The 25,693-nt window shown below is 45.3% G+C and overlaps 2 protein-coding genes across 2 annotated transcripts in view; one reads left to right on the top strand and one right to left on the bottom strand.

The window, feature by feature from the left end:
- Positions 1 to 3,040, top strand: part of ZDHHC17 (zinc finger DHHC-type palmitoyltransferase 17) — a 101,557-nt gene extending 98,517 nt beyond the window's left edge. Inside the window, exon 17 of the mRNA XM_036250797.1 lies at positions 2,902 to 3,040. Within this exon, the coding sequence (XP_036106690.1) occupies positions 2,902 to 3,010 (109 nt within the window). The 3' untranslated portion in view covers positions 3,011 to 3,040. The remainder of the gene's footprint in view (positions 1 to 2,901) is intronic.
- A 1,292-nt stretch (positions 3,041 to 4,332) lies between these two features.
- On the bottom strand, positions 4,333 to 23,632 carry CSRP2 (cysteine and glycine rich protein 2). Its single transcript, XM_036252001.1, has 6 exons — positions 23,571 to 23,632; positions 13,274 to 13,386; positions 10,598 to 10,766; positions 6,227 to 6,356; positions 5,215 to 5,308; positions 4,333 to 4,639 (listed from the first exon to the last, which is right to left on the bottom strand). The coding sequence occupies exons 2-6, from the start codon at positions 13,383 to 13,385 to the stop codon at positions 4,563 to 4,565; spliced, it is 582 nt and encodes a 193-aa protein (XP_036107894.1). The 5' UTR covers position 13,386; positions 23,571 to 23,632; the 3' UTR covers positions 4,333 to 4,562.
- Between the last annotated feature and the right edge of the window lie 2,061 nt (positions 23,633 to 25,693).

The following is a 25,693-nucleotide window of genomic DNA, read 5'->3' as shown; positions in this document are numbered from 1 at the left end:
TGGTTTGGCTTAGTGGTAGTGTCAGCCTGTGGACCAAAGGGTTGCAGGTTTGATTCCCAGTCAAGGGTATGTACATGGGTTGCAGGTTCGATCTCCAGCCCCACGGGGCCTTGCGGGGGACAACCAGCCGATGTGTTTCCATCTCCCACCCTCCCTCCCTCTCTTCTACTCTGGAAATCAATAGAAAAGTATCCTCGGGTGAGGTTTACAACAAAAACACAAAAATTATGAAGGAATGCTTTTCTGTTGTTCACGTTATTTATGGTTTGAGGACCCAGTGGTAAATATTTTAATATTGGACTAATACTCATTTCATAGTTATTTAATAATATTGGAAGTAATGCCTCCGGACCTACCTAGAGCTCAAGTAGAGATATTTTGAACAACTATATAAGAATAAATTCTACGGTAAGCCATCAGTTTCATTCTCGGTAGGTAGTTTTCTCCTCTTTATTGCTCATCTGATCACATCTCTCCTCCCTCCAAGTTCTTCCCAGATTGATAGATCTTACCTATGATATAAATGTCTGGTTCTAAGAGTTTACAGAGTGGAAGTAAGTACATACCAGGACAGAAAGACCAAGCTGCTTGTCAGAAAGTAAACCTTCAATTTCATGAAGTTATTGGTATAAGAGTTTTCTGTTAAATATCTTTATTTTACTTTTAAAGTAGAAAAATCTGCCCGGCCAGTGTGGCTCAGTGGTTGAGCATCGACCCATGCACCAAGAGGTCGCCGGCTCTATTCCTGGTCAGGGCACATGCCCAGGTTGTGGGCCCAATCCCCAGTGGGGGCATGCAGGAGGGGGCCACTCAATGTTCTTGCTCATCAATGTTTCTATCTCTCTCCCTCTCCCTTCCTCTCTAATCAATAAAAAAAATTTCTTCAAGAGAAAAATCTGTTAATTCCAAGTGGAACATTCAGAATTACCCTTGATCTTGGTTAGCTAAGTCACAAATTCAAGAAAACTAGCCATGACTCTTAGGGATGTTTTGCTCAAATAAATTTTACTAGAATATCTGTCATCAGATGTTACTTGGATTGAAAAATTATGTCTCTAGTACTCCGAGAGAGGGACTATTTTCATTTGAAGCACCAGAAAGCCTCATTGTTGCTTCTGCTGCTTGGGTCTGGATGTTTATAGTTTTCATCAAATTTGGAGATGTTTTCAGTTATTTCTCTACATATCCCCCCCACCCCCACCCCCTTAAGAAGCCCCAGTTGCACATATATTAGGCCACTTGAGATTGTCTTACAGCTCACTTATTAATTCATGTTTTAAATTCTCTCTCTTTCCCAGTGTTTCTTTTGGATACTTCTAAGTTCATATCTGTCAGGTCTTGGCTGGTTTTGATATTTTTCTCACTCATTATGGGTCATATTCCTGTTTCCTTGCATGCCTGGTAGTTTTTGAGATGCCAGACACTGAATTGAATTTCTGGATATTTTTGTATTGCTATAAAAATTCCAGAACTTTATTCTGGGGTGGAGTTATTTGGAAATTTTTATCCTTTAGGTTTTGCTGTTAAGATTTGTTAGGCAGAACCAGAGCAGTGTTCAGTTTAGTTATTTATTCCTCATCACTAAGGCAAGACCTGGGCACTCCATCCAAAGCCCCACGAGTCATGTTTCCCAACCTTGCCGGTGGGAATAAGTATTATTCCCGGCTCCTTCGGAGCACCAGGCCCTTCCCCAACCTCACATATATGAGCTCTCTGAACCCAGCTGAAGACTTGCAAGGTGTTGGGCTATGATGGGTGCGTTTCTGAGTTCTCTGTGCAGCTCTGCAGTCCCGCCGGACCCTGCTTCGTTTCCTTAACCCGGTGGTCTTCTCCCCGTCGCGCTGCATCTGAAAACTCTCAAAGCATTGCTTCAGTCATCTTAGGACACTGACCTCATTTCCCCGTAACTCCCCTTTGTCGTCCATTGTCACAAAAACCATATATATATTTGTAAACCATATTTTTTCACATCTTTTTTGTTAAGGTAAATATGATTCCCTTATTTCAACTTTGCTATAAGTGGAAATGTTAGTTGATACATTTTTATAAGTTTTTAAATTTCTAATATGGAAAATATTGGTAGATATAACCGTCATAAACCAAAGCTGTTTGGGGTCTTCAATTTAAGAATGTTAAGGGGTTCCTAGTTTAAAAAAGTTTGAAAACCAGTGGCCCAGGCCACATCCAGGTTCAAGATGTTAGTGGTTCCATGGACAACTAACAACAGTGTAAGGTTTTCTTCAAGGTAAAACAGACTTCTCAACCACCGGGTTTCCAGTTCTTCAGGCACTGTGAGTCTACAGGGACATACATATATAGATCGATAGCTGCAGCATTCCCCAAATTTAATCATGAATTCATTTTGGAACCAGAGTTCTGCCAGCAACCCTCCATAAATATACCACATTACTAGGGGCTGAAATATCCCAAATGGGTTTTTTTTAAATAAGGTATTTGCACGAAGCACTTTAATACCACATTTGGATTATTTGGGTGCTACCCTGTCAATTTATATTCAAATGATGAAAGTCACTTCCCAGAACAGAGCCTGCCCAAAGCCAAATTCCTTTCTCCACTCCCGAAACCACTGGAAGCCAAGTTTAGTTTTGGAGTAGCTGTTTTGTCCTGGCTCCCAATTTAAGAATACATTTAATGACTAATGGATACCTAACTTATTTTATCATGCAGAAATCTCAAATTACCAGGCAACTTCATTTAGAGTATTTTCCTCTAGGATATTATGAGCATCTCCAATACAGTTGGGAAACATATAAGTGTGTGAAATGATCCTGTGTGTGTGTGTGTGTGGGGGGGGGGGGTGTTAACATATAGAACATTCTGGTAATTGCTGCCTCAAACCACCCCAAATTTAGTGGCTTAACATGGTATTTCTGTTCACAGATGTGCATTTGGTCAGAACTCAACAGCAGTAGCTCACCTGACTCCCCTTGGTGTCAACTGGAGTGGCACAAAAGCGAGACAAACAATCGGAAGGCTCCCCCAGGTGTGATGGTTGACGGGCTGATGGTGGGAGCTCAGTGACACCTGTATTTGGCTTCCCTGTGCAGCCTGGGCTTCCCTAAAACATGCTGGCAAGTTCTAAGAGAAGCATTCTAAGACAAAGAGGCAAGCAGAAGCAGTCTTGTCTTCTTTTTTTTTACCTAGCCTTGTCCATCACATTCTGTTAGTTAAAAATGTCACCAAGGTTGGCCTTTGTTCAAAGGGAAGGGAATTAGACTCCATGTTTTGATGGGTATGTCAAAGAATTTGTGAAACATAGTAAAACTTCCACATATAGAAATTACTGATTCTTCCGTCAAGCTGTCTCCTTTATTGCTGATTAAGTTCCCTACCTGCTTAAAGAAAAGGCTCACCCTTCTCCCACAATGGACCTTGTGAGGTGCTCAAGGCTATGATGTAAATAAGCATGGGTTCTATCATTTGATACACCCTCAGCTGACTTCTTCCCACTAAGTTTCTGCTTATCTTTTTGATGTCATACATAACACACCCTCTTTAGGGCTTCAAGATAAGCAATATAAAATGTTAAGATAGGCTTTGGAAAAGATTAAGGTGTGTTCACAGGTCAGGCTGGTTCAGTTTCACTAAAATACAGACCAATTTCAGACTATACCCCTAGAAAATAAAAATTTGGATTGAGTCTCTGGTCAAGAACAGAAAGTTTCTATAGTCCTTATATAGCCTAATCTCCTTTTCCACCTGAGCCGGCCGAATGCATCAGGACAAGGCGACATGCTCTGCTGCTTAAGCAGACTGAAGTATGTGAGAAAGCACTCCAGCTCCCAGGCTGTAGTGGAGTCGTCACCCTATGCCTCAGATTCGATAGCTGTCAGAGGCAGCTGTTTGTAATCATCTTTAGAGCCTTCCAGTGCTTTGTTTAACAGTGCACCGCTCTAGGTCAGAGTGCCTTTCTGAGGAGCTTGACAGGGCCACGGCCCCACCCCTACTGAGGCTGCTTCTGTGGGGCTGACGCTGGGCCTGGAAATCTGCCTTTTCACACTCTCAGGTGATCCCCATGCAGGTTGTCCAGGAGCCATCATTAAGGAAACTAGTCCGAAAGAGTAGCCACCCAGCTAGAGGAGGTGCTAGCTGAGGAGTCGGAACTGTGAGGCCTGCTACTTAGGAATACTTATTCTTCAAAGAGAAATCTTTCCAACAGCTGTGATGCAGACATGAACCTAGTGACTCATCTGGGTAATGGGGTGGACTCTCTTTCACAAATAAAATGCTGGTAGGGACCCAAAGGATTTTTCACTAACTGAAATCACAATAGCTCTTCCAAGAGGTTAACTGAAAGACTGAACACCCAAATCAAGCTGAAGTTTTATTTAAAATGTAGAAGAAATGGTTCTTGAAAATGCTGATGAATAAAGCAAAAAGGATACAGTGCTCTCTTCCTACAAGTCAGCAGCCTATGCAAGTACAGGGCAATATACAGTACGTAAGTGCTGGTAGAATTTCACAGTAGTTTAGTGTTAGATTATCTGTGCCTAGATTATGGAGAGATTCTCAGTGTGTGATCTTGGTTCTGGGTTTAACCTTTACTGAGCATGAACAAGGGCTCCCGCTCCCTGGCCATAGCCAAATCCTTTGGGTCCAAAGTTCTTTGCATAGCATCCTACAAAAGAAAAGGGAGAGTTACTGTGAGCCCATTAAGCTTTGCAAGCCTTGTGTAAGACCCACGCAACAGCAGCCCACCCTAAGTTAAAACACTGCTGACTAAGCCAAAAAGAGTTCAACTTAAATAAGATTTAGTAAATACAACTGTAAAGGCCACGTTCGAGCATTCTGGTTCCAGTGTTCAGCTCACTGAGTTACGAGCATGAAAACCAGGCCAGGCCAAGTTATACATTTTCTATTATCTTATATATTCATCTATAGATATAAAGTGTATACTCAGACTTTGCTTAAAACATGAAGTTGAAAGAAGACTTTGTTGTGGAGTTTTTGTTTTTACTAGTAGGGGAGTTTTAAATGACCAGGAACTTAAGTTTATTTATCCATCTAAAATTGTTCTGTGGTTTTCTGGCATCTAAGTATCTCTCGATCTTTTATTTTCAAACAACCAGTGACACTATTCCTCCTTTCCCCCTTTTCAGAGTACTTCTTTGTTTTTAATGCTCGTGACATTTCATTAGCAAATAGCTAATGTGGGACATTCATATGGATGATAATAACTGAAATCAGTTTTACCTTTACAATAGATTTCACCTTCTTTCTCAGTCAGAGTTGTTGATTCGAGACTCTTTCCACACTTGGCGCAGCGGAAGCAGTTTTTGTGCCAGGGCTGAGGGACAAATAAGTAAGTTTGAGAGGCTAGTTTCCTGTAGTACAATGTAGACACTCAGGAAGCTCAACCAAAGTGAGCTCCTGACTGCTGTGGTTCAGCCCCAACCAGAAGTCTGGAACGGACTCCCCAGCATCTACATTCTTGGTCACCTACAAAAAGTCTGAGTTCAAACTTCATTCACAGAAGATATGGGCTGGGAGCAACACCGTGGAAGGGCCATTTCCCCAAGAGCAGTCTGAGACCTTGTCACAGCCTGGTGTGTACCTTTAAGACCGCCTCCTTTATGGCTGAGAACCCTGCAGCTCCCAGAGGTGACGTGGTTACCTCACTTTCCTAAATCCACACACCAGAATGGCCTCAGGAGTCCTGAGTCCGGTTCACTGCTTTTCCCCACTACACAGAATAACCCGCGGAGTCCAGATTTGTTCACTGCTTGGCCTTTCTAGCTAACAGCCTTCAGGAGGACCCCCTATAAAAACAAGTTTCTTGCCCTGGCTGGTTTGGCTCAGTTGTTAGAGCATCAACCCTCGGACCAAATTGTTGCAGGTTCAATTCCGGTCAAGGGCACATACCTCGGTTGTGGGTCGATCCCGGCCCTGGTTTGGGTCGGGCAAGAGGCAACCAGTCGATGTGTCTCTCTCACGTCGATGTTTCTCTCTCTCTCCCTCCCTCGTACTCTATCTGAAGATAAATGGGACAATATCCTCGGGTGAGGAGTTTAAAAAAATAAGTTTCTTCTAATCACAGATATGATTTGTCATGTTAAGGGCAGCACTTGGAAAAATTAATGATTCAGATGGAAATGCAATTAAGAAAAAGTTTAATCCAAGGCATTTACTTATGAAACAGAGTGCCCGAGTGGGCTGTGGAGGGCTAAGGCGAGAAAGCGAGACTCATCACGAGCGAACACCTTACCTTCCCTGCTCCTATGATCTTCTCGGCAGCGTACACGGAATCCCCACATCTGGAACACTTCTCAGCTCCTCCATATTTCTGAGCAAATTTAGAAGTGTTTGGATTTGTGGTAGGCCTGTGAGGTTGAACACTGTGGAAAGGAGGGAAAGTATGTGAGATTTTCCGAAGGGCCCGTGGAAGGCGGCAAGGCAGGCACAGTGGAACTCTGGGGCCTAACGCCGCACCATCTGCTGGCTGGAGGCCTTCGCAGGCCAGTGGAGGGGACAAAGAAGAAGTGAATCTCAGGTGCTCGCCAGAGTAATTACTCTACCTATGTATGGGCTCATTATTATTACAAAATACAAACAAACTTACATATCTGTCTTTCTGAGCCTACCCTCATCACATTTCGTTTAATCCCCAATGTTAACCTCTCCACTAAACTATTATGCTACACTCTATAAAATCCTCCTATAACATATTTTTAACCCAGAGTCATATTACTTCACATGACATTGAAAAATCAATGTTAACTTAAGTCGTTTTGCATATAGGTCAGTTGACTTAAGTAGTCTGTAATTAAGGAAATTAAAGCATGTTTTTACCAATTAATTTCCAAAGATAGCTTACATAGAGGAAAGTGATACAGCACTTTCTTTGTGGGAAAATATTTTAGAAAATTTGCGTATTACTATGTAATCTATGTATGTTTAATTTTTTCTCTGGATTGAGTGTTTTTTTTTATCCTCACCCAAGGACATGTTTGCATTTATCTTCAGATACAGCAGGAGGGAGAAAGGGAGGAAGAGAGAAAGGTAGAAACATCAATGAGAGAGACACATCGAGTGGCTGCCACCCACACAACCCCAACCGGGGCCGGGGACAAACTGTAACCAAGGTACATACCCTTAGCGGGAACTGTACCCAGGACTCTGGTCTGTGGGCCGACGCTCTAACCGCTGAGCCAAACTGGCCAGAGCGGTATTTTTGTCACTGTTATAGGTCATTGGATAAACCATGTTTTCCTTACTTTCTAATTTTTTTCTATTCAATATATAGGTGCACCTATTATGCAAAACACCATTCTGGGCTTTGAGACAATTTAAAGGCCTTTCTAGAACCTTAAAATTAGTTTAGCAGATAAGATAGAATAGCTCCCTGGCAAGTTTGGCTCAGAGGTTAGAGCGTTAGCCCACAGACTGAAGGGTTTAGGGTTCTGTTCCGGGTCAAGGGCACATACCTAAGTTGCAGGTTTGATCCCCAGCCCTGGTTGGGGTTGTGCTGGTGGCAACCAATTGATGTGTCTCTCACATCAATGTTCTCTCTTTCTCTCTCCCCCTCCCTCTCTTCCACTCTATAAAATCAAGGGAAAAATATCCTCGGGTGAAGATCAAAACAACAAAAAAAGATATAATAACAATAGTTAACATTAAGCAAACGGTACCTAAGTATCGATTTTTCCTACTGGAAAAAAATTATACAGCTTTTTTAAAAAATTATGTTTGATGTGGCCCCCTGGAAATTTTACTCTAAGCAACAAAAAACAATTCTCAGCACTAATTCATAGTATTGGTTTCTCCAATTTTCCCTAGTATAGGCCTATTTTAAAAACTATTTCCACAATCTACTGTATATATATACTTCCTTTTAAAAGTGACTTTGAGCCCTGGCCGGTTTGGCTCAGCGGTTAGAGCATCGGCCTGCGGTCCAGAGAGACCCGGGTTCGGTTCCCGCTAAGGGCATGTACTTCGGTTGCAGTTTGTCCCCGGCCCTGGTTGGTCGTGTGGTGGCAGCCACTCGATGTGTCCCTTTCACATCAATGTTTCTCTCTCTCTGTCTCTTCCTCTCTCTCCCTCCCACTCTATCTGTACAAAAAATGGAAAAATGTCCTCGGGTGAGGATAAAAAAAAAAAAAAGAAAAAGAAAAGTGACTTTGAAAAGCTGTTTACAGCCCTGGCCATTTTGGCTCAATGGTTTGAGCGTAGGCCCCCGGACCGAAGGATAACAGGTTCAATTCCCAGTCAAGGACTCGTACCTGGGTTGCAGGCTCAATCCCAACAGGAGGCAACCAATCAATGTCTCTCTCTCACGTCCATGTTTCTCTCTCTCTCCCCACCCCCTTCCACTCAATTTAAAAATCAATGGAAAAAATATCCTCGAGTGAGGATTAAAAAAAAAAAAGCTGTTTACAAAGATATCCAACACTTCCAGTTACAAGTTAATTTCCAAATCTGCCAATCATTATGTTAACAAGAACTTCACTTCGATTGTCTCCCACTTGCCTTCTAACAACTTTGTGGGGTAAGGATAAATGTTAGCTCAAATTGCAGATGAAGCAGTGGGGGCTTAGATGTTTACTCTGCCGAAGGGCTAGAGGATTAGTAAACTGGGGAGCCTGAACTGAAAACTGAAAATGCTCCTGCCCACTCGCCGCTGCCTCTCCAAGAGGCCCTCCTGCAGGCATCTGTTCCCATGACTGTTAAAATCACCACCTGCCACAAGGGTGATGCAGACCACAGGTGCTCCCAGAGTTCCGTCACTAAGAAAGGCTTCTTGGTCCTGGTGGTTTGCTCTGCGGTTAGAGCGTTGGCCCGAGGACCAGAGTTCGCATTCCGGTCAAGGGCATGTACCTCGTTGCAGTTCGTGGGGGAGGCAACCTGTCTATGTGTCCCTCTCACGTCAATGTTTCTCTCTCTCCCTCCCTCCCACTCTATCTGAAGATAAAGAGAAAAATATCCTCGGGTGAGGATTAAAAAACAGAAGAAAGGCTTCTTGGAAAGGTAGTCCCTTACGAGGCCCTAAAGGATAACAGCATGTGACCAGGCTCCGAAGGGGAAGAGGCGGGGCAGCGGCTCCCACAGGTCAGCACCGGGCTCCGGTTGTTGGGGAAGATGGAGAAGCAGGAGGAACGAGGAGAGTCCACTGGTCTTTGTGACTTCAAAACTGGCCACAATCACTGACTGACTTTTGGGGTCATGGATGAATTTAGTTTTGTTTGGAGGAAGGTGAAATGTTTGAAATAAGATCTTGGGCAATGAGTGGGAGAAGAGCATAACAAGAACAATGAGCTCTAACAGAGACAAAGGTAAGCGGGGCCCTGCAAGCGACAGCACGCAGCAGCGAGTGAGTCAGCCCTGGCGCAACTGGTGCGCAGCAGGGCACACGGCCCAGAAACCCTGCGCGTGCACAAAGCAGTCACAGGGACGTGCGCCTTGACGTACTACACACTGCAGCAGAAAGAGCACAGTTTGGGGAGCCAGATGGACATCGGTTCAAATCCTGGCTCTGCCACTTATCTGTGTGACCTGAGCCTGGATGTCCTACCTATAAAAGAGGGACAAAGCATTAAACTCAGCAGCTGTGAGGATCAAAGGTAATGAACATAAGTGTCTAGCAGACAGCAGGCATGCTGTATGTCCCATGTTTAAGACCACAGGCTTTGGAGTTACACTGGGTTAAGTTCCAGTCTCTATAATGATCTACAGTTAACTGGCAATGTGACTTTGGGAAAATCACTTAATTCTTACCGTCTCATTCTGTTCTTGAGTGAAACGGGAAACCCTACCTTGCAGGGTTGTCACAAGGATTACATGGCTGATACAGGTTAATACTGCATGGTGTCCATAGGAAAGGCCTGATTTACCGCCTTATCAAGGAAAAGGCCAGCTTATTGGAGTATTACACCAATTTTGGCCTCTTCAATATAAAATGGATGTGAAAAAATGTGAAGTTCAAATGAGGGAATAATTGGGTCAAAAACAGATATAAGAGGAAATCCCCAATGAAGAAATGAGGTCGCCTGACCATTTCTTGATTGGTGCTGAGGCCTGTCAAGTTTAATGCTGTTGTCTGAAAGAATCGCATACGGGGGAAAATTCAACTTTTAAGTAATTTCAAGGGAGAAAAACAATTCCCTGATGAGGAAGTATTCTCACATGAAAGGAGTGACTGAAGAATTTCTGTTGACTGCTTCACTGCACATGAGAAATGCATCTTGTGGTTCAGAGACCACGTTTCTTTATCATGTGACGTCACGGCATCTGGTCTCCAAAGTGCTGCACAATGGAAGTGAGTTTAAACCATTTGACTCTGAGGACATTGTGACTGTTTGATACACTTTGGGATGCTCTCAAACCAGGACTAGAAATCACTAAGAAGTTTGTTAGGTCCAAAACTCAGTATTTTGAGCTTAAAAAACACTAAGAAGTTTGTTAGGTCCAAAACTCAGTATTTTTAGCTTAAAAAACAGTCACTAGTTTGTACTAGAAAATCTGACTCACTTGATTTATTATAAGAAAACAGTCTGAAAACTCCCAGATTCCTGTTCACCAAGCAACATTAATTGTTATAATTCACTCATTCCTGAAGGTAGCAAACATGGCCCTCACTCACCTCTCCGGCTTGATGCCCAGCCTCTCTCCCCGGTCCATGTTGAGTGTGCCAGCACCCTGGCCATAACCGTAGCCTTTTGGCCCGTACTTCTTTCCGTAGCAGGATTTGCAGTAGATCTCTTCATCATGGATTGCCACCGTTGTGCTATCTAAATTTTTCCTGCAAACCACTGAAGGGGAAAAAGTTAGAATTTTAAACTGTGCCAAGGATGCCTTTTTCCTGAAAACAGTGGTAGTACTGACACATGGTCCACAATGGGTAGAGGCCCAGGCTCGCTCACGTTCCTGGTTTATTCTGTGGTTTCCCGGCAGCCAGGAGACAGCATCTGGCCAGGCCGGCTACATCTGAGGACTGCATGCCTTCCTCCACAGCTACGTCAGTTGTTTCAGAAATGTGTCGGGCTTTTAACATCCTGAGGCCTCCAACTTTTCAATATGACCTGCCTCTCTGGTGGGAGGGAGACATTGGAGATGGCTATAATTACAGGAAGAAAAGGAGCAAAGCTAACACTTTGCTCCCAAAGCCACAGCAGTCAAATCCTTCCAGCCTCCTCACACCAAATGTTAATCTCAACCTAAGGGACAACAGAAGGGTGGCCGAGCGTCTCAGGAGAGTTGCCTCTGTAGCAGCACCTCCCCAAAGCACCCCTTGGGATAAAAACTGTCTTCCACCCAGAGTTCTAGTTTTCATCACTGGTCTCGAAGAGAAAGTATTCCTCTTCCATGTCTCCACCAGCTTTTCCCTCAGCTCTCGAGAAGTGGGCCTGAAGATCATCAAGTGGCTGAAAGTCAGCATTTTTTTTTCCTTCTGTCCCAAAGGAGAACACATTCTTTCTTGATGGATGTCTTGCCACAAGCCATTTCTAAGTATCCCACTTCAGAAAACTGCCAAATGTCATCATGTTTAATCCAGACATTATTTCACGTTCTAAAACTTCAATTAAGCATGTGAAAAAAAGAAACTGTGAGGGAGCTCCTTGGTAGCACAATCAGGCAGCTGGAAATCCAACATCAGTGCAGTAGAAATAGGGACTCCCCCTTTCATTTGAAAGAGGGGGAGAAATGAAAAAAGGAAGGAAAGAGAGAAGGGCAAGGAAAGGTGATGAGCTGAATAGCTGAAAATAGAGGCTAATTATAAAGTTCACGTTCCCTTAGCCCAGCCTCTGGAAGAACATCGTGACATCACCTACCCTGGCACCTGGCCGTAGAGACTCAGTATTGACATACATTTGCTCAAAGACACAGTAAAGGTAAAAGCGCCACTGAAGAACTAACACCTTAGCACACATGGAATACAACCTGATGTAAAAACTGTTTTGAAAAGCATCTATGAACCAAAGCACGTTTAAGTGCATGAAAAGTTTAGTCCGTCACCACCGCTCCTCCCAGGCCTCAGCCCTATTCTAACTACTCTGAATTACTTCCTTAAGAGGCTTTAAGTCAGCAGAGACAAATATTAGGAAGGAGAAGTAAAAATGACCAGTAAAAAACCTGATATTTTGTAAACACTGACTTTATTATGGAATAAACATCATGGCTTCACCTAGATGAAACCAAGAACACTTTCTAAAGTATTTGCAATTCCTCTGTATTCACCTACTCTTTTGACTACAAACCTACTGAAAAACAGATTCCTCAAAAACAAAAAAGGTAACTCCTGTGAGGACTCAGAAGCCAGATCTGAGCAGTGGCAGCGAGCAGGGAGGCACACCCACACATGCACAGGCTGTTCAGTCTCTGCAGCTGGGGCCTTGCGTTGCGGCTTCTAGTCCTCCGCGGAGCAGTCCCACTAGGAACCGTCCAGGCACCGGGAAGCTGGTGCCTAGAGGGGAAGACCTGAACCGGAGACGTTTTCTCCGAAGAGTATTTCTTCATAGAACCAAATTCATCTTTAGCACATGCAGTTTCTGACAGTAATAGTCACTGCACAGTACTCTAGATAAAGCCAACGCCTGCCTATCCGGGTGGGTTCCCCACACCAGGAATCCTTCATTAAAGACATGTCATTTAAGTCAGCAGATGATTAATGAAGAGCTTTCTGATACGACTACTCTCCTGTTCTATGCAGGGGAGAGGGGCTTATCTCGTAATCTGTTTCTCTCATTATCAGGTATTTACTGTCTTCCAAGCACAGGGGCCTGTGTTGTTTTATGTCCCATTTCCCACCTTTGTCAGATGCTCTGATCATTTCCCATCTATAAACAATAATAATTCCCAACTTGCCTCTATGGGATTTTCACATCCTAAGTTTCTTTCCCTCAAATGAAGGATGCCACTAACCAGAAATAACTGGATATTCACTACCCGAGAAGACAGAATTTGAGTTTCTAGAGAGACTGAGCTTCTAAACATTGGAATTTCAATAGTGTGGTGAGAACTAGCAGGTGCGTTTCAAAGAGAAGGAGCCCAGCCAGGGAGGCCGGGGCGGACTGGCAGCCCTGCCTTCACTGTCACCGGAGCCGAGCCCCTCCCCGGCCAGGCCTGATGACAAATGCAGTCCGGTCAAGGCCACACGGAGGCTGAGAGCGACAGGACTCGGGAGCCCGGGCCGCCTGCTGTCCTTGCTGCCCGCTGAGCACTTACTGTCCAGACGGACAGGAAAAACCCCTCGTGCTTCTACAAGGATCTGCCAGCAGTCTGTCCCTGGAGTGAGGGCACGCAGGCGGGCCGCACTTACTGCACAGAAAGCAGCAGCGGTGGAAGCTTCTCCCGTCACACTGCACCTCCTCGGCGTGGTACACGGTCCTCCCGCAGGCCCCGCACTGGTTTCCTCCGCCCCACACCGGCATCCTGCGGGGACAACAGAGGATGAGACTGTCCCAGCCTAGACGGCTGGCAAGCTCCCCAGGGGGCTGCTGCAGCCCAGGGAACAGCTGAAGATTCCGTTTCTTCACGGATCTCCAACCACGTCTTTTTGTGTGTGTGTGTGTGTGGTGGTGTGTGCCCCTAGCGGGAACCGAACCGGGACGCTCTGGTCCGCAGGCCACGCTCAACCGCGAGCCAAACCGGCCGGGGTTCCAACCACCGCTTGAAAAGGCCAGCATTCCTCCAAAATAACCCCACCTCCGCTCCAAATTACAGGTCTTCCATTAGGAAGCTCTGGTTGGTCATGCGCAAGGGTTTTGTTTTTCCTACAGGACAAAGGACCTGCATTCACTAGAACAGCACAGGTCGCCAGGCACCAAACTTCCGGCACCGGAACCACGGGGTTGAGGGGGGCCGAAAGCAGAGGCCCCCACACGCCCAGTCATAAGAGCGGCTTGGAGAACAGCTGGAGAACTGACACCTGGGTGGAGTTTTTTATTACACCTATAATTCATTGTAACACCATCAAATTCTTAACGTTTAACGTCCACAGGCTATGACACACCTTCTAGGGAGGAAGAAAGTGCTGTGCCGTCCTGCAAGCACACATCTTGTATTTGTCTGCTGGTTATGTGAGGTTATGGCATAAATAGTGTGTCTGTGACTAACCCGCACACACGGCGCCCTGCTGTAACCACAACAAACACCCATCCAGATGGCTACAATGGAAGTTTCTGTGTTTCACTAACCCAGAGTCCTCTAATCCAGCCAACAGTTAATTTTCCCTCTTGGATGGGGCTGTCAGTCCACAAAGACTATGCTACCAAGTTCCCTTCCCAGCAAAGCGAACTGTTTGTTGAGTGACACAGAGTAACCTCCGAGAAGGGTGACCTGATGGCGGAGCTGGGAGTTTCGCTCCTTGGCTACCTTGCTGTGCTTAGGGCCAACGTGTTCTAACCTCCGTCTCAGTGTTGGTCTACCTGCGCCCAGTTAAACGCTTACTTCTCGATGGCCAATGGACTCAAGTGCCCTCGCCAGTACAGAAAGTCGTCCTGCAAAGGACAGCGTGTATCGTCTGCCCTGCCCTGAGGTGGAACCTCAAAACACAGCGAGGGAATTCCTTGTTACCCCACCATCATGTTCAGACTTTTTGGTATTTGTGATGTATAAATCTGTGACGGTATTTGCAGCCCCGGCCTGTTACGTCTAAGAAATCACTGGCTGAGACAGCTGAAACCTCTCCACTGACTCACACCTCGCTGGGAAAAGAGATGGGGGGCCGCTAAGGAAAAAGACCAAGGAATCGGCAGTCCTCAAAATACACAGGAGGCTGGTAACTTCTCATCCTGAACACCACTGTGAGGCCTTCCAAAAGAAAGATATAGTTATAGTGAATCATCGCGCTGGGCATGGTCCTGGCACACAGCGTTCATTCTCTTGTCCCTCTCCTGATCATCCTTTCCCCAGATCTTCTTCAGGGGAGCAAACACCTCTTTCTTGGTCCATGGGTTTAGAGAAGTACTTATTAAATGTGGTCTCCTGGTGATGGTCCGCCATGCTTCTAACCAACTCAAGACAAAATTCAGGTAAGCATTTCTAAACTTTTATACAACTTTATGCCACATCAAGAGCACGTTCGGCGAACTCATCTTGTTGAACAGCGTTGAGTCAGAGAATCAATCTATACCTCGAGATTAAAACAAACAAAAAAATGGTCCTTTACTACAGTTGGTTTGAGAAGCATTGGTTGAAGCAGTATTGAGTCTCCCTTAACTCCAGGGCCGGGCATAGGACTCAGTCATGGCCACGAGATCACTCCCTCCCCCTCTGCCATAGTGACAGGGTTAGGACTGGGTACGTGACCCAAGCCAGTTCAGTGGAGGTTAAATCCGGGGCTTTGGTTTGGAACTGCGTGAATATAGGGCTGGGGTTGCTAGCAGCTGTCTAGCTACCATAAGAAAATGAGCTAAGAGTGAAACCAGCACAGAGGAACAGAGATGGAGAGACTAGATGGAGACACTTTTCAGCCATGCCTCGTCTTATCCTGTTCTCTTGGTGTGCGCCAATAAATTCTCTTTTAAGTCATTTGGAGATGGAGTTGCTGTTCTTTGAAACAAACCACAATAACACTCACCTACACACACAGGGACCTGACTGATAGGAGCAGTTATCACTAAACTATGAGTCTCAATTTGCGAGAAGCCCACTTCCCTTGTTCAGGCAGGAACAAAGTAATCCAAGGGTCCCCAAGAGTTACAGAGCTACAACAGAACATATTTGCAAGCTCCTTTTAAGTAGTTGCATAAATCTCTCATTCCCTTCCCTGGAGACAGGTGCTCCATTGTTTAAATGCACAATGAAACCTGAGCCTGCCTGGACAACCTGACTCAAGGCCCTGGCTCCTGCAGCCGGCACTGGCTGGAGTGTGGAGTGCAATTAGTGATGTTGACTTTGCCCCACGGCTCCAAAGTTACCTGTGCTCTGGAACGTTCATGGATGCAACAGACATCTGCTAGAAGTACCCTCAGGATTCCCGAGCAAACCAAAAACCAAATATATGCAGGCTCGCAAGGTAATGGCATTACAATTACTTAAAATTATATCCCAAGAATTAATAGCCCAGCTGGCTTTTAAAATAACTTGTTATTGTCTAGGCATTTCTCGTCAGATTATAAAGTATACTGTCTAATATCAACCTGTTATCTTCCACATTCACACACATCTTCGATGGAGCAATCACCAAAAAGAAGTCAAATTTCTATCAAGACTAACGCTATCCCGAGTTGTCTCTGAATGACATTTAAAAGTACATTTTTAAAAACCTAACTCATTACTTTGTTATTCTCTCTCTATTAAAGAGCAGCTTGGGCTTTGTTAAAAGGAGAGACTATCTGCCTGTTCTTTATGTAATTCAGGCTACTTAAATTCACTTCTCAGAGCAAGTCAAGTCTCATGTCCCTTGTACAGCAGCCAAATGTGAATGTGTCATCTTTTCAGGAAATAACCATCCAAGTTCTCCAGCATTCACCTTACTGTGCTATTTCTTCCCCTTGGGGGTGGGCACTGCATCTCCGTATTCCCCATCCCACCTCCCACAGTATTTGGCATATATCAAAAGATTTCATTTCTATTGTTTTAAAGAATCCTCCCGCCCTGGCCGGTTTGGTTCAGTGGTTAGAGCGTCGGCCTGTGGTCCAGAGAGACCCGGGTTCGGTTCCTGCTAAGGGCATGTACCTCAGTTGCGATTTGTCCCCGGTCCTGGTTGGGTTGTGCGGGTGGCAACCACTCAATGTGTCCCTTTCTAATCGATGTTTCTCTCTCTCTCTCTCTCCCCCCCTCTATCTGAACAAAATATGGAAAAATGTCCTTGGGTGAGGATAAAAAAAAACACAAAAACAATCCTCCCTTTTTCAACCTGTCGGTACGATTCCCAATTCGATCGTATGCTTCTTAAGACAAAGGCAGCACTGCCCTACTTCTCTGTCACATTTTTGGAACTTAAGTAAAATTTTCAAGTTAACTTTTTAATGTCCCATCCAGTTTAAAAGCTTCCCTCATGATTTCTGAATAACTCTCTCTGTGTTCCTGGCAAATGGTGTAACAGTATTCTCAAAAAGCTTCAGCTGAACTTATTTTTCAAGCTAGGCAGTGGGTAGCTGGGTGTTCCCTCCAGTCTCTCTTTCGTACATCTGGAACTGTCACAGTGGGAGGGAGGGAGGGGGGTGCGTTTAGACAGACCTGCGTTACCGTCACTACTGTAATGGTGGTACAACCTAGGGCTTATCTGTAACGTGGTTAAGTTTCTCATCTGTAAAACAGGGAAAGGCAGCTGTCTCTCTCCGACAGTGTGGAGACAAATCGTGGCACACACCCGCCTGGCAGACATCCAGTCAGCTTAAGAGGGAGGGGGCGTCTCAGACTGTCCCCTAGCTGTCAGTACTCCAGCCAGAAACCCACTGACTGGCACCACGGAACAAAGAAAACTTAGCGTCTGGTCCCTCATAACCCTCTTCTTGGGACACTGAAATGTACTGCAAGTGTAACAGGGGTTCCACTTGTGACCCTCTAAGGAATGAAGGCTCGACTTAACTTTCAGGGAGAACTCCTATGTACATCTCCTGCTTTTGGAGACTGGGGGGGGAGGGGGATCTTCCATTTGTCACTCTTTGGCATTGCTAAGTATATAAAAAATTTTTTTTAAACCCAAGGCTTAATTTTTCACACACACATGTGGCGGCACAGCTTCCCAACAGCTGACATTAATCACGGCGAGCTGGATTGCACTGCGCGCTCTGGGCTGCGTGCCTCTCCCATCAGTCCTATGTATTAATTTACAGAACGGGAAGAGGAGAAATAAAACCCCACTCTACACACATCTCACACGAGTAGGTCGAACAGGGATTCTGTTTCTCAGTTTTGTTTTCTGTTTTTTTTTTAAATTTCCAATGTCTGAAAGAATTTCAGCACCAGGATTTTTCCCATGTTAGATTTAAAAGATTGTTTGCATCTGAATACCATGTGCAACTTCTGCTTGCTGCTTCTCCCCAGTCAGAGACACCACCCAAAATTCGTGACAACTACCCCCAGAAGAAAATTACTATCGTCTAACTCTGAGTCACCTTGTGGTAAAATTACCTCATTCTCTAGATAACCAAGGAGAGCCGCAAAATGAGCACACAAATCACTCATACCACCTGTTGCCATTTACTGTCTTATTTTAGAATCTGAATGACTGGAATCCATGAATTTTGAGTCTACATCTGAATTTTGAGTCTACATATTGCCACCTGTAGTTTGTTATTTGTTCTGATCCCAAAGGTTTGGAGTATGAATCCGTCAATGCACTCAGATTCTAAACGCTTCCAGAACCTTTGACATCACATCACCACATGCACAGCTTTGTCACTACACTAGAATATGGTTATAATCCAATTTACCGAACGGGAGAATTTATTATAAACCAGTTTCATCTTTAGCCACATCCAGAGGGGTCACTTTACTAAAGTTAATAGCAATGTCTCCAGTTACAATGATTTTTAACTAGGCCAGACTTTAAGAGCTGTCGGTAATTGGAAATGAAGCTTTCCTCAACAATGCCCATTCTAAAAACTGTATTTTCTGCTACCCAAATTACCTGCTTAGTCTACTGCCCTTTCTAAGTGGATACCATGAACCAAGGGTAGACACCTATGTCTCAGAGACTGACTCCATGTGTCATTTGACTCCTTCTACCAAAGCCAAATCCTCAAGCTGGCGTTTAAGACATCTCAGTCTAAGGGTGAATTAAGAGCCTGGATTTTGGAGTCAACATCGGCTCATTTCCTGAGAACAGTACCTTTCTTATAGAGCTGTGAAGAGAATGAGCTGAGAAAATGCTTATAGTAGGCACTCAATTTTTGGTATTATTGGTAGACTTTATCATCAATATTTAGAAACGCTCAATCTTTGTTGCCAATGCTCATCTTGCCCTACCCATCTTATGTACCCATTCCTCCTTATGCCTCTAATCCCACCCCTATTGGGGCAACTGACTTACCGCCCGCCCTCATCCACTAACTCCTGACTTCATTTCTGTATCTCAAGTCATTGTTCTAGGGTGAGGGCAGCTAATGAACATTGTACAATGCTTTACTGTTTATGAAGCTCTCGCATAGATGTATTAATTCAACCTTTTATAAGCCATATCCTGGGTTAGGAGTTGAGGATCAAAGGCTTATTAGGAAGTGTGCCTGTTTCTCAGGAAGCTTATGGTGGTAGAAATATGTACATGAATAACAGCAATACAACAAAACCAATAACACAGAGGCATGCAGAGAGGGCTCTGAAGCCGCATGCTCTCCTTGTAGGGACGGCAACACGGTGCATCTTGCAGATCCACCGAAAGTGGTTCCTGGAACGATGTTGAGAAAGAGTCTGAAGTTCAGTCAAGGTTCCATGTTAAAAATTACTGCGATTAATAATGTCTGCCGTGGAAACTGCAGTGCACGTGCCACCTCTCAGACATTCCTGCTGCATGAGAGTGGAACTTAGACGAAGTTTTGAAAGTCGGTTATCAGCTCCGTGACCCTGTTCAAGCTCCTAATCTCTGAGCCTCAACTTCCTCAGCTATAACATGGAAATGAGTGAGAACACTCATAGGGTGGCTATGAGGAGTTAATGAGGTCACGTTCGTGAATACCTGGCAAAGAGCCTATTCTCCACAAACACTGGTTTTCTTTTCCTTCAGGAGTACTACTGGGCCCAAATATGGTTACAAAGAGTTCAGTTGCTCAGTGACTTGCTGAGGTCACTGACCCTCAAAGAAGCAAATCCAGGCTCAATCCACTCTTATTTGACTCTAGGACCTCAAGCTGTCCCCAAACTCCCATATCTGATTTAAAGGTTGAGACCATTCAAATCACCTATCAGTCCCGTGGTACCAAATTACCTGCACCCAGGAACACCTTCCTCTCCCCGCAGTCTTCCTCCTCACCATTAATTACTAATTCTACAGCCCGTTACCACTTACATCTTCAACTTGGAGGACAGCAAAATCTGTGACAGAGATTTGGATACTACCCACCACACCTACTGTAATTAGAATGTAACTATGCTATAAAACTCGGTCACCCTGACCTCCAGCATCTGCCATAGCGATTCAGTCGGTACTAACTACAAGGTATTTAATTATTCAAACAAGTTAACGTTTGCGTGATTTATACATGGAGACAGACCAAGATTTATATGTCAAGACTACTGTTTATCTGCCAAATGATCTTAAGTTGGTTTTTTGATCTGTTCATTTTCTCACTTCAAAAATGGAGATAATGCTCATTTATATCACAAGACAGTTCTGAGATTAAATAATACATATAAAGCACTTAGAATATTGCCTGCACATGATAGGTAAAAATAATTACTGCATTATACATTATTATTCACTTGTATATTATTATTTATTTATATAAAGCTTACAATATGCTTTCCTTACGCTAAGTATTTTACTTATAGTAACTTAATCCCCATAACAACTGAAGTAGGCATTATATTATCATTATCTCCATTTTATAGGTGGCGAAGCTGAGGTGTAAAGATGTTAAGTGGCTCATAACTGTAAAACCAAAACAAAATTATCAATTCAACTTAAAAATTAGTATCAATAAAATTCAAATAAACTCTGAGGTTATTTGACTGATGTTTCTATAAAACTAAATCACTGCTAGCAACACAAATATAGTACAGACTTATATGGCTCTGGCGCTGGTTCTTTTTAAACTGGGTATTTCCTCGCCCTGGCAGCGGGGCTCAGTCGGTTGGAGCTTTGTACCACTGTACACCAAAAGGTTGCCGATTCAATTTCAGGTCAGGGCACATACCTAATCCGCAGTTGGGGCTCGCATGGGAGGCAACCAATCAATGCTTTTCCCTCTCTCCTTGTTCCTCTCTCTCTAAAAATCAATAAAAACATATCCTCCTTGCCTGGCCAGTGTGGCTCAGTGGCTGAGCGTTGACCCATGCACCAAGAGGTAGCCGGTTGATTTGCAGTCAGGGCACATGCCCAGGTTGTGGGCCCGATCCCCAGTGGGGGGCATGCAGGAGGTGGCCAATCAATGTTCTTTCTCATTAATGTGTCTATTTCTCTCTCCCTCTCCCCTTCTCGCTCTAAAAATCAATAAAGAAAAAAAATATTTAGGAAAAAAAAAATAGTATCCTTGAGTGAGTTTTTTTTTTTTTTTTTTTTAAATTATGACAAATTGGGTATTTCCTGTACTTCTATGTGCTAGATGAGGATTCAATTCTCTTTACTCTTTTCTTCTGGAAGAGAAGCCACCATGAAACTTTTCCTATAGTGACCTGGCCCTAATGCATTACCTGGTATGTGTCCTCTTCTTCTGAGTCAAGGACAATTAGTAGACCTGTTGGCAATGAGATGGTAAGCAAAAAACTGAGGAACCTAGTATCCTTTGCAAATGATTCACAATATACTTTTATTGGTTTTTCCTCTATGACTTTCACTAAAACTTAAAATTTTTAACAATCAGAACTTGTGCCTAGCTCCTCCACAATCCAGTTTGAGAAAAATTCCTAAATCAGGATTCTGAGCCTGGGGTCCACAGAACCCTTGAAATTCTGGGGATCAGTGAACTTGGTACCATGTACTTTATTTTACACAATTAACATTTTGAGAAGGGGTCCAGAAGCGTCACCAGGCTGCCAGAAAGGTCCATGACACAGAAATAATCATCAAGGTCCCAAGGGAGGGAAGCCATGCAAGTACCAGACCAGGAAATGATGCGGTGCCTTGAGGAAACCTGTGAATGTCTGCAAAGAGAAGACAGTTGGCCTGCCCGCAGGACCTAGAGATAGTGTTTATATCTGAGTCAGTTAGCAAGAGGCCTTCCTAACAGTCTTTTCCTCACAGATTCAAGGAAGTGTAGACCAATGTTTAACTATGGGGAACGCTCCGGGCTGGGAGGGACTTTGTATGCCTTATGACAATTCTGCAAAGTATGTGATACACCTATATTATAAGATAAAGTAACTGAGGTCAGAGAATAACTTGCCCAAGGTCATCAAACCAATGGGTACTGGAGCTGGGATATGAATTTAGGCCCAACTGGTTTCAGTCCTGCCCCTATCACCAGGCCATATTTTGGCAATTTAATCAGGACAGAGCTCCACTGAGTACTGCTCTCAGCACAATGTTTGGTAGACACCAGATATCAACCAGTATTTGTTGAATACATTTAGAGAAATCCATTAAAACTTATGATAGAAACCTTAGGTCAAATCTGCTAATGCATATACTGCTTGAGTCCAACTAGATCCTCGTTCACCACAACTCCAACTTTGTTTACCATCGACTGGCTCTGGTCAAACCATGTTTATGGCACCCAAGCAAGCACTGTGAGATTCAAGGATTCATGGGATGGAGATCCTGTCTCTAACTTCACTCTGAAAGAGCAAAAGAAACTAGAATCCAGAGTAGAAAGAACCTTAAGAGATATTGATAAAGTATCAGTGGCAATCAACAGGAAGAAGCAATGACCAAGAAGATAGTGGGGCGAGACCATGGAGGACTTGATAAAAATGGTACTAGTTTGGCAAGCAGTTTTCAAATTTTGTAAGATTCACCCTTTTAAAATACTGCCCATCTCTTTCCTGAAAAATTTGAGGCAAATTACAGCCAACTTAGTGCTTGTCCTATTTGAATTTTTGGCGTTTTATATAGGTGGAGTTTTATACAGGAAGAAAAGTTAAGAACTAAAGAGATCATTCTTACTGTCCGAGTATAAAGTGTTACCCCGAACAAAAAGCATTTATAAATGGAAAATACTCTTGTTCTGCAGGCTGCAAATAAAACACGTTAAACATTTTGGGTAACTATTTAAACAAATATCCTCAACAAATGTCCTAGCTTGGGAGGGGGTGGAGGTGGGTGTCTCCAGATTTCGGAGGCCCCCTCCCCCTGGGGCTGCCTACGTGGAGCTTTGAAATCCATTATGTGATTTTCAGGACCTGTTGCAGAATTTCGCAACCAAGCGTTCTTCCGTTCCTGTTTGTACCTGAACACTAGAGGTTTCCGGGAAAAGCAGAGCTTTCCACGGACGTTTCACTGTGTCCCTTCCACGGTTTAAGGTCCAGCGCCCAGCGGGCAGAGACCCCCGAACAATGGGATGCCGGCGCTCCGCACCGCAGCAGGGGCAGGATTCTGCGCGGCGCGGGCCGTGGAAGCCCCCCCTCGCCCCGGGCTCCCGCCAGCCCCCGGGAATTCGCCTGGCGCGCACCCCCCGGGCAGAGGAGACCCCAGACTCGGGTCCCGCGCTCCCCGCCGCGGAGAGAGCCGGCCGCAGGGGGAGCGGGCCAGGGCCACTAAAGGCGGACTCGCAGCCACGCGAAACCTCGACCCGCCTCTCCCAGAAAACCGCGGGGACAGACTGTCAGGGAGGTCGTGCGCTGTTCTGTATCTGCCCGCGGGCCCAGGACCCCAGAGCAACGGCGGGGCGCTGCGGGGGTAGGGCAGGCACGAGGAGCGGGTGGGGCGGATCGGGGAGCTGGGTCTAAATGGGGACGGCGATCGGGATGTCACAGGAGATGAGGGGGGCGCCGGCAGGGCGGCCTGAGGATCCCGGGGGCCGTGGGTAACCCCCTCCCCGGGATCGGCGGAGATGCCCCCAGCCACTACTCACTCGAGTCGGGCAGGACGACGCACCGCCGGCAGAGCTGGGAGCAGAGTCGGAGGGAGTGCGGCGGAATCCGGAGCCGCGGGCGGGCGAGCGCCGGCACCTTTAAAGGACGCCCTTGTGGGCGGGGCCTCGCGAGCCCCGCCCCGCCCCGCCCCGCGCTCCGGGCGGATTCCCGGACCCGCTCGGGAGCGCTGGGGGCGTCTGGCGGGAGGGGGGCGTCTGCGCCGCGGGGCTCAGGGATTAAGGACCAAGAAACAAAGGGCAGGATCCCGCCTCTTCCTGCTGCTTCCCGCCCACCCGGGACCGCTCCCGTCGGCCTGCCCCCGCTGCCCCCGTGGGCACCGACAGTTTCTAGAAGTGATTAGGAGCTGGAAGAGGAGACGTCCTCCCGGGGCGGAGAGCCGGGCTGCGGGACGGGCCGTCGGGAGTCCCGCCATCGCCCGGCGCCGTGCCCTCCGCCGCGGTGCCACCCTCTCCCGGGCAGGCCAGCAGTAAAAAGCGGCCAAATCGGGGCTTTCCACCATCCTCTTCCTTATAAGTAAACGCAACGTGATGAACTTTCCCAGTGGACAAATATTCTCTGGTTGGATTTCCAGCTTCTGGGAATCCGCAACCTTCCTGTTCTTAAAGAGCAGAATTTCTCCTCTAGACTAAATAAATGACGTTAGGAAAACGCCTCATTCCCCAAGTGTTTTTACTTTTCCCACCAGAGGACACAGCTACACAGGCTGCTGTGGGGAATTAACAGACCCAGCCAGAAAGGAGGTGCCCCAAAGGGCTTAGGTTTAGGTTTGTTGGTTTCAGAAAAGTCCAGGGATGCCAGTGACAACCGAGGGAACCTACTGTCTGAGCTACCGGATGGTTTGTTTGTTGTTTGTTTTTTAATCCTCATTGGAGGATATTTTTCCATTGATATTTTTTAGAAAGAGTGGGAGGGAGGGAGATACATTGATGTGAGAGAGACACATCCATTGGTTGTCTCCCACATGACCCCAACTGGGGCTGGGCATCCAACCCCAGCTGAGGTTCGTACCCTTGACTGCGATTCTTTGGTCCTTGAGCAAACGCTCTAACAGCAAAGCCAAACAAGCCAGGGCAGATGATTTGTTGTTTTAAATGAAAAACACAATAAAAACGCTGATCTCCATCTGGTTCACATTCTAGGCTTACTGATGACCTCTGTGTCAGAAATGATGATCCCTGAGAACTGGTATTTGGGAGAGTGAGGGGCTCAAAAAAGCCAGTGAGTAAAACTGTCCCTCAGGCCACAAATGTAGTTGCCTCCTCTGGTCGAGAGCTTATCAACCTCCACACTATTGATGTTTTGGGCTAATTCTTTGTTTTGAGGGGACTGATGCACACTTTGTAGGATGCCTCCATCCATCGTTACCAATAGCACCTCTTCCTCCCCATTGTAGCAATCAAAAGCTCTCAGAGGTGCCAGGTGCACCGTTTTGGAGGGGGCAGAAGGCATTGATTGAGAACCACGGTCCTGGTATATATCTGCATGACAAAGTACAGAACAGGCTTAGAATAATACTGTTTTATTTCATATGCTGGGGCCCATCCAGGATAAATTCATTATAATAGCAGCCTTATTCTCTACCAGGCACTGTACAAAAACATAGTGGTGACTGACATCTCCTGATATTGTGGCAGGAGTCTGGAGGTATTCCTGACTGCTGTGAGCTTTTATAACTATGGACAATTCGTATCCTCACGATATCAGCTCATGCAAAAGTGGCTCGACTTCTGGGACTGACATGCAAAGTTTGTCTTTCATGATCTACATTAGCTTTGCTGCTTACAGTACTTTTTTTTTTTCTTGCACTGGTTTATGCAGTGTTTCTACCGAATGAAACTGTATCCGTGAATGTCCACTGCCGAGCTGATTTTCAGCAAACTGTTGTCCTTTCTCTCCTACCCCTGGGTTCTTCTTGATGCCTCTGAGACCTGACCGGTAGCTTTCTGACAAGTTCTTGTTGTCCCTAAATTCTATAGCCACATCGTCATTTGAAGTTGGGCTTTCTTCTAACCTGAAAGTATTCTGCTATCTGTCCATATATGTAATTGTGTTAGTATATTTTACAGTAAATGTGACGATAATGTACAACATTTGATTTTGA

The sequence above is a fragment of the Molossus molossus genome, unplaced genomic scaffold (assembly GCF_014108415.1).
Source record: "Molossus molossus isolate mMolMol1 unplaced genomic scaffold, mMolMol1.p scaffold_m16_p_10, whole genome shotgun sequence".
Classification (NCBI taxonomy): Eukaryota; Metazoa; Chordata; class Mammalia; order Chiroptera; family Molossidae; genus Molossus; species Molossus molossus.
This window is presented reverse-complemented; position numbering and strand designations above follow the sequence as displayed.

Bases quoted from the DNA above. Each gene is read 5' to 3' on its own strand.
- CSRP2 (XM_036252001.1), bottom strand. From the start codon at position 13,385: ATGCCGGTGTGGGGCGGAGGAAACCAGTGCGGGGCCTGCGGGAGGACC. The intron at 10,767-13,273 runs GTAAGTGCGGCC...TTTCCCCTTCAG, and splicing joins CCGCTGCTGCTTTCTGTGCA to TGGTTTGCAGGAAAAATTTA. The intron at 6,357-10,597 runs GTGAGTGAGGGC...TCCTTTCCACAG, and splicing joins CTGGGCATCAAGCCGGAGAG to TGTTCAACCTCACAGGCCTA.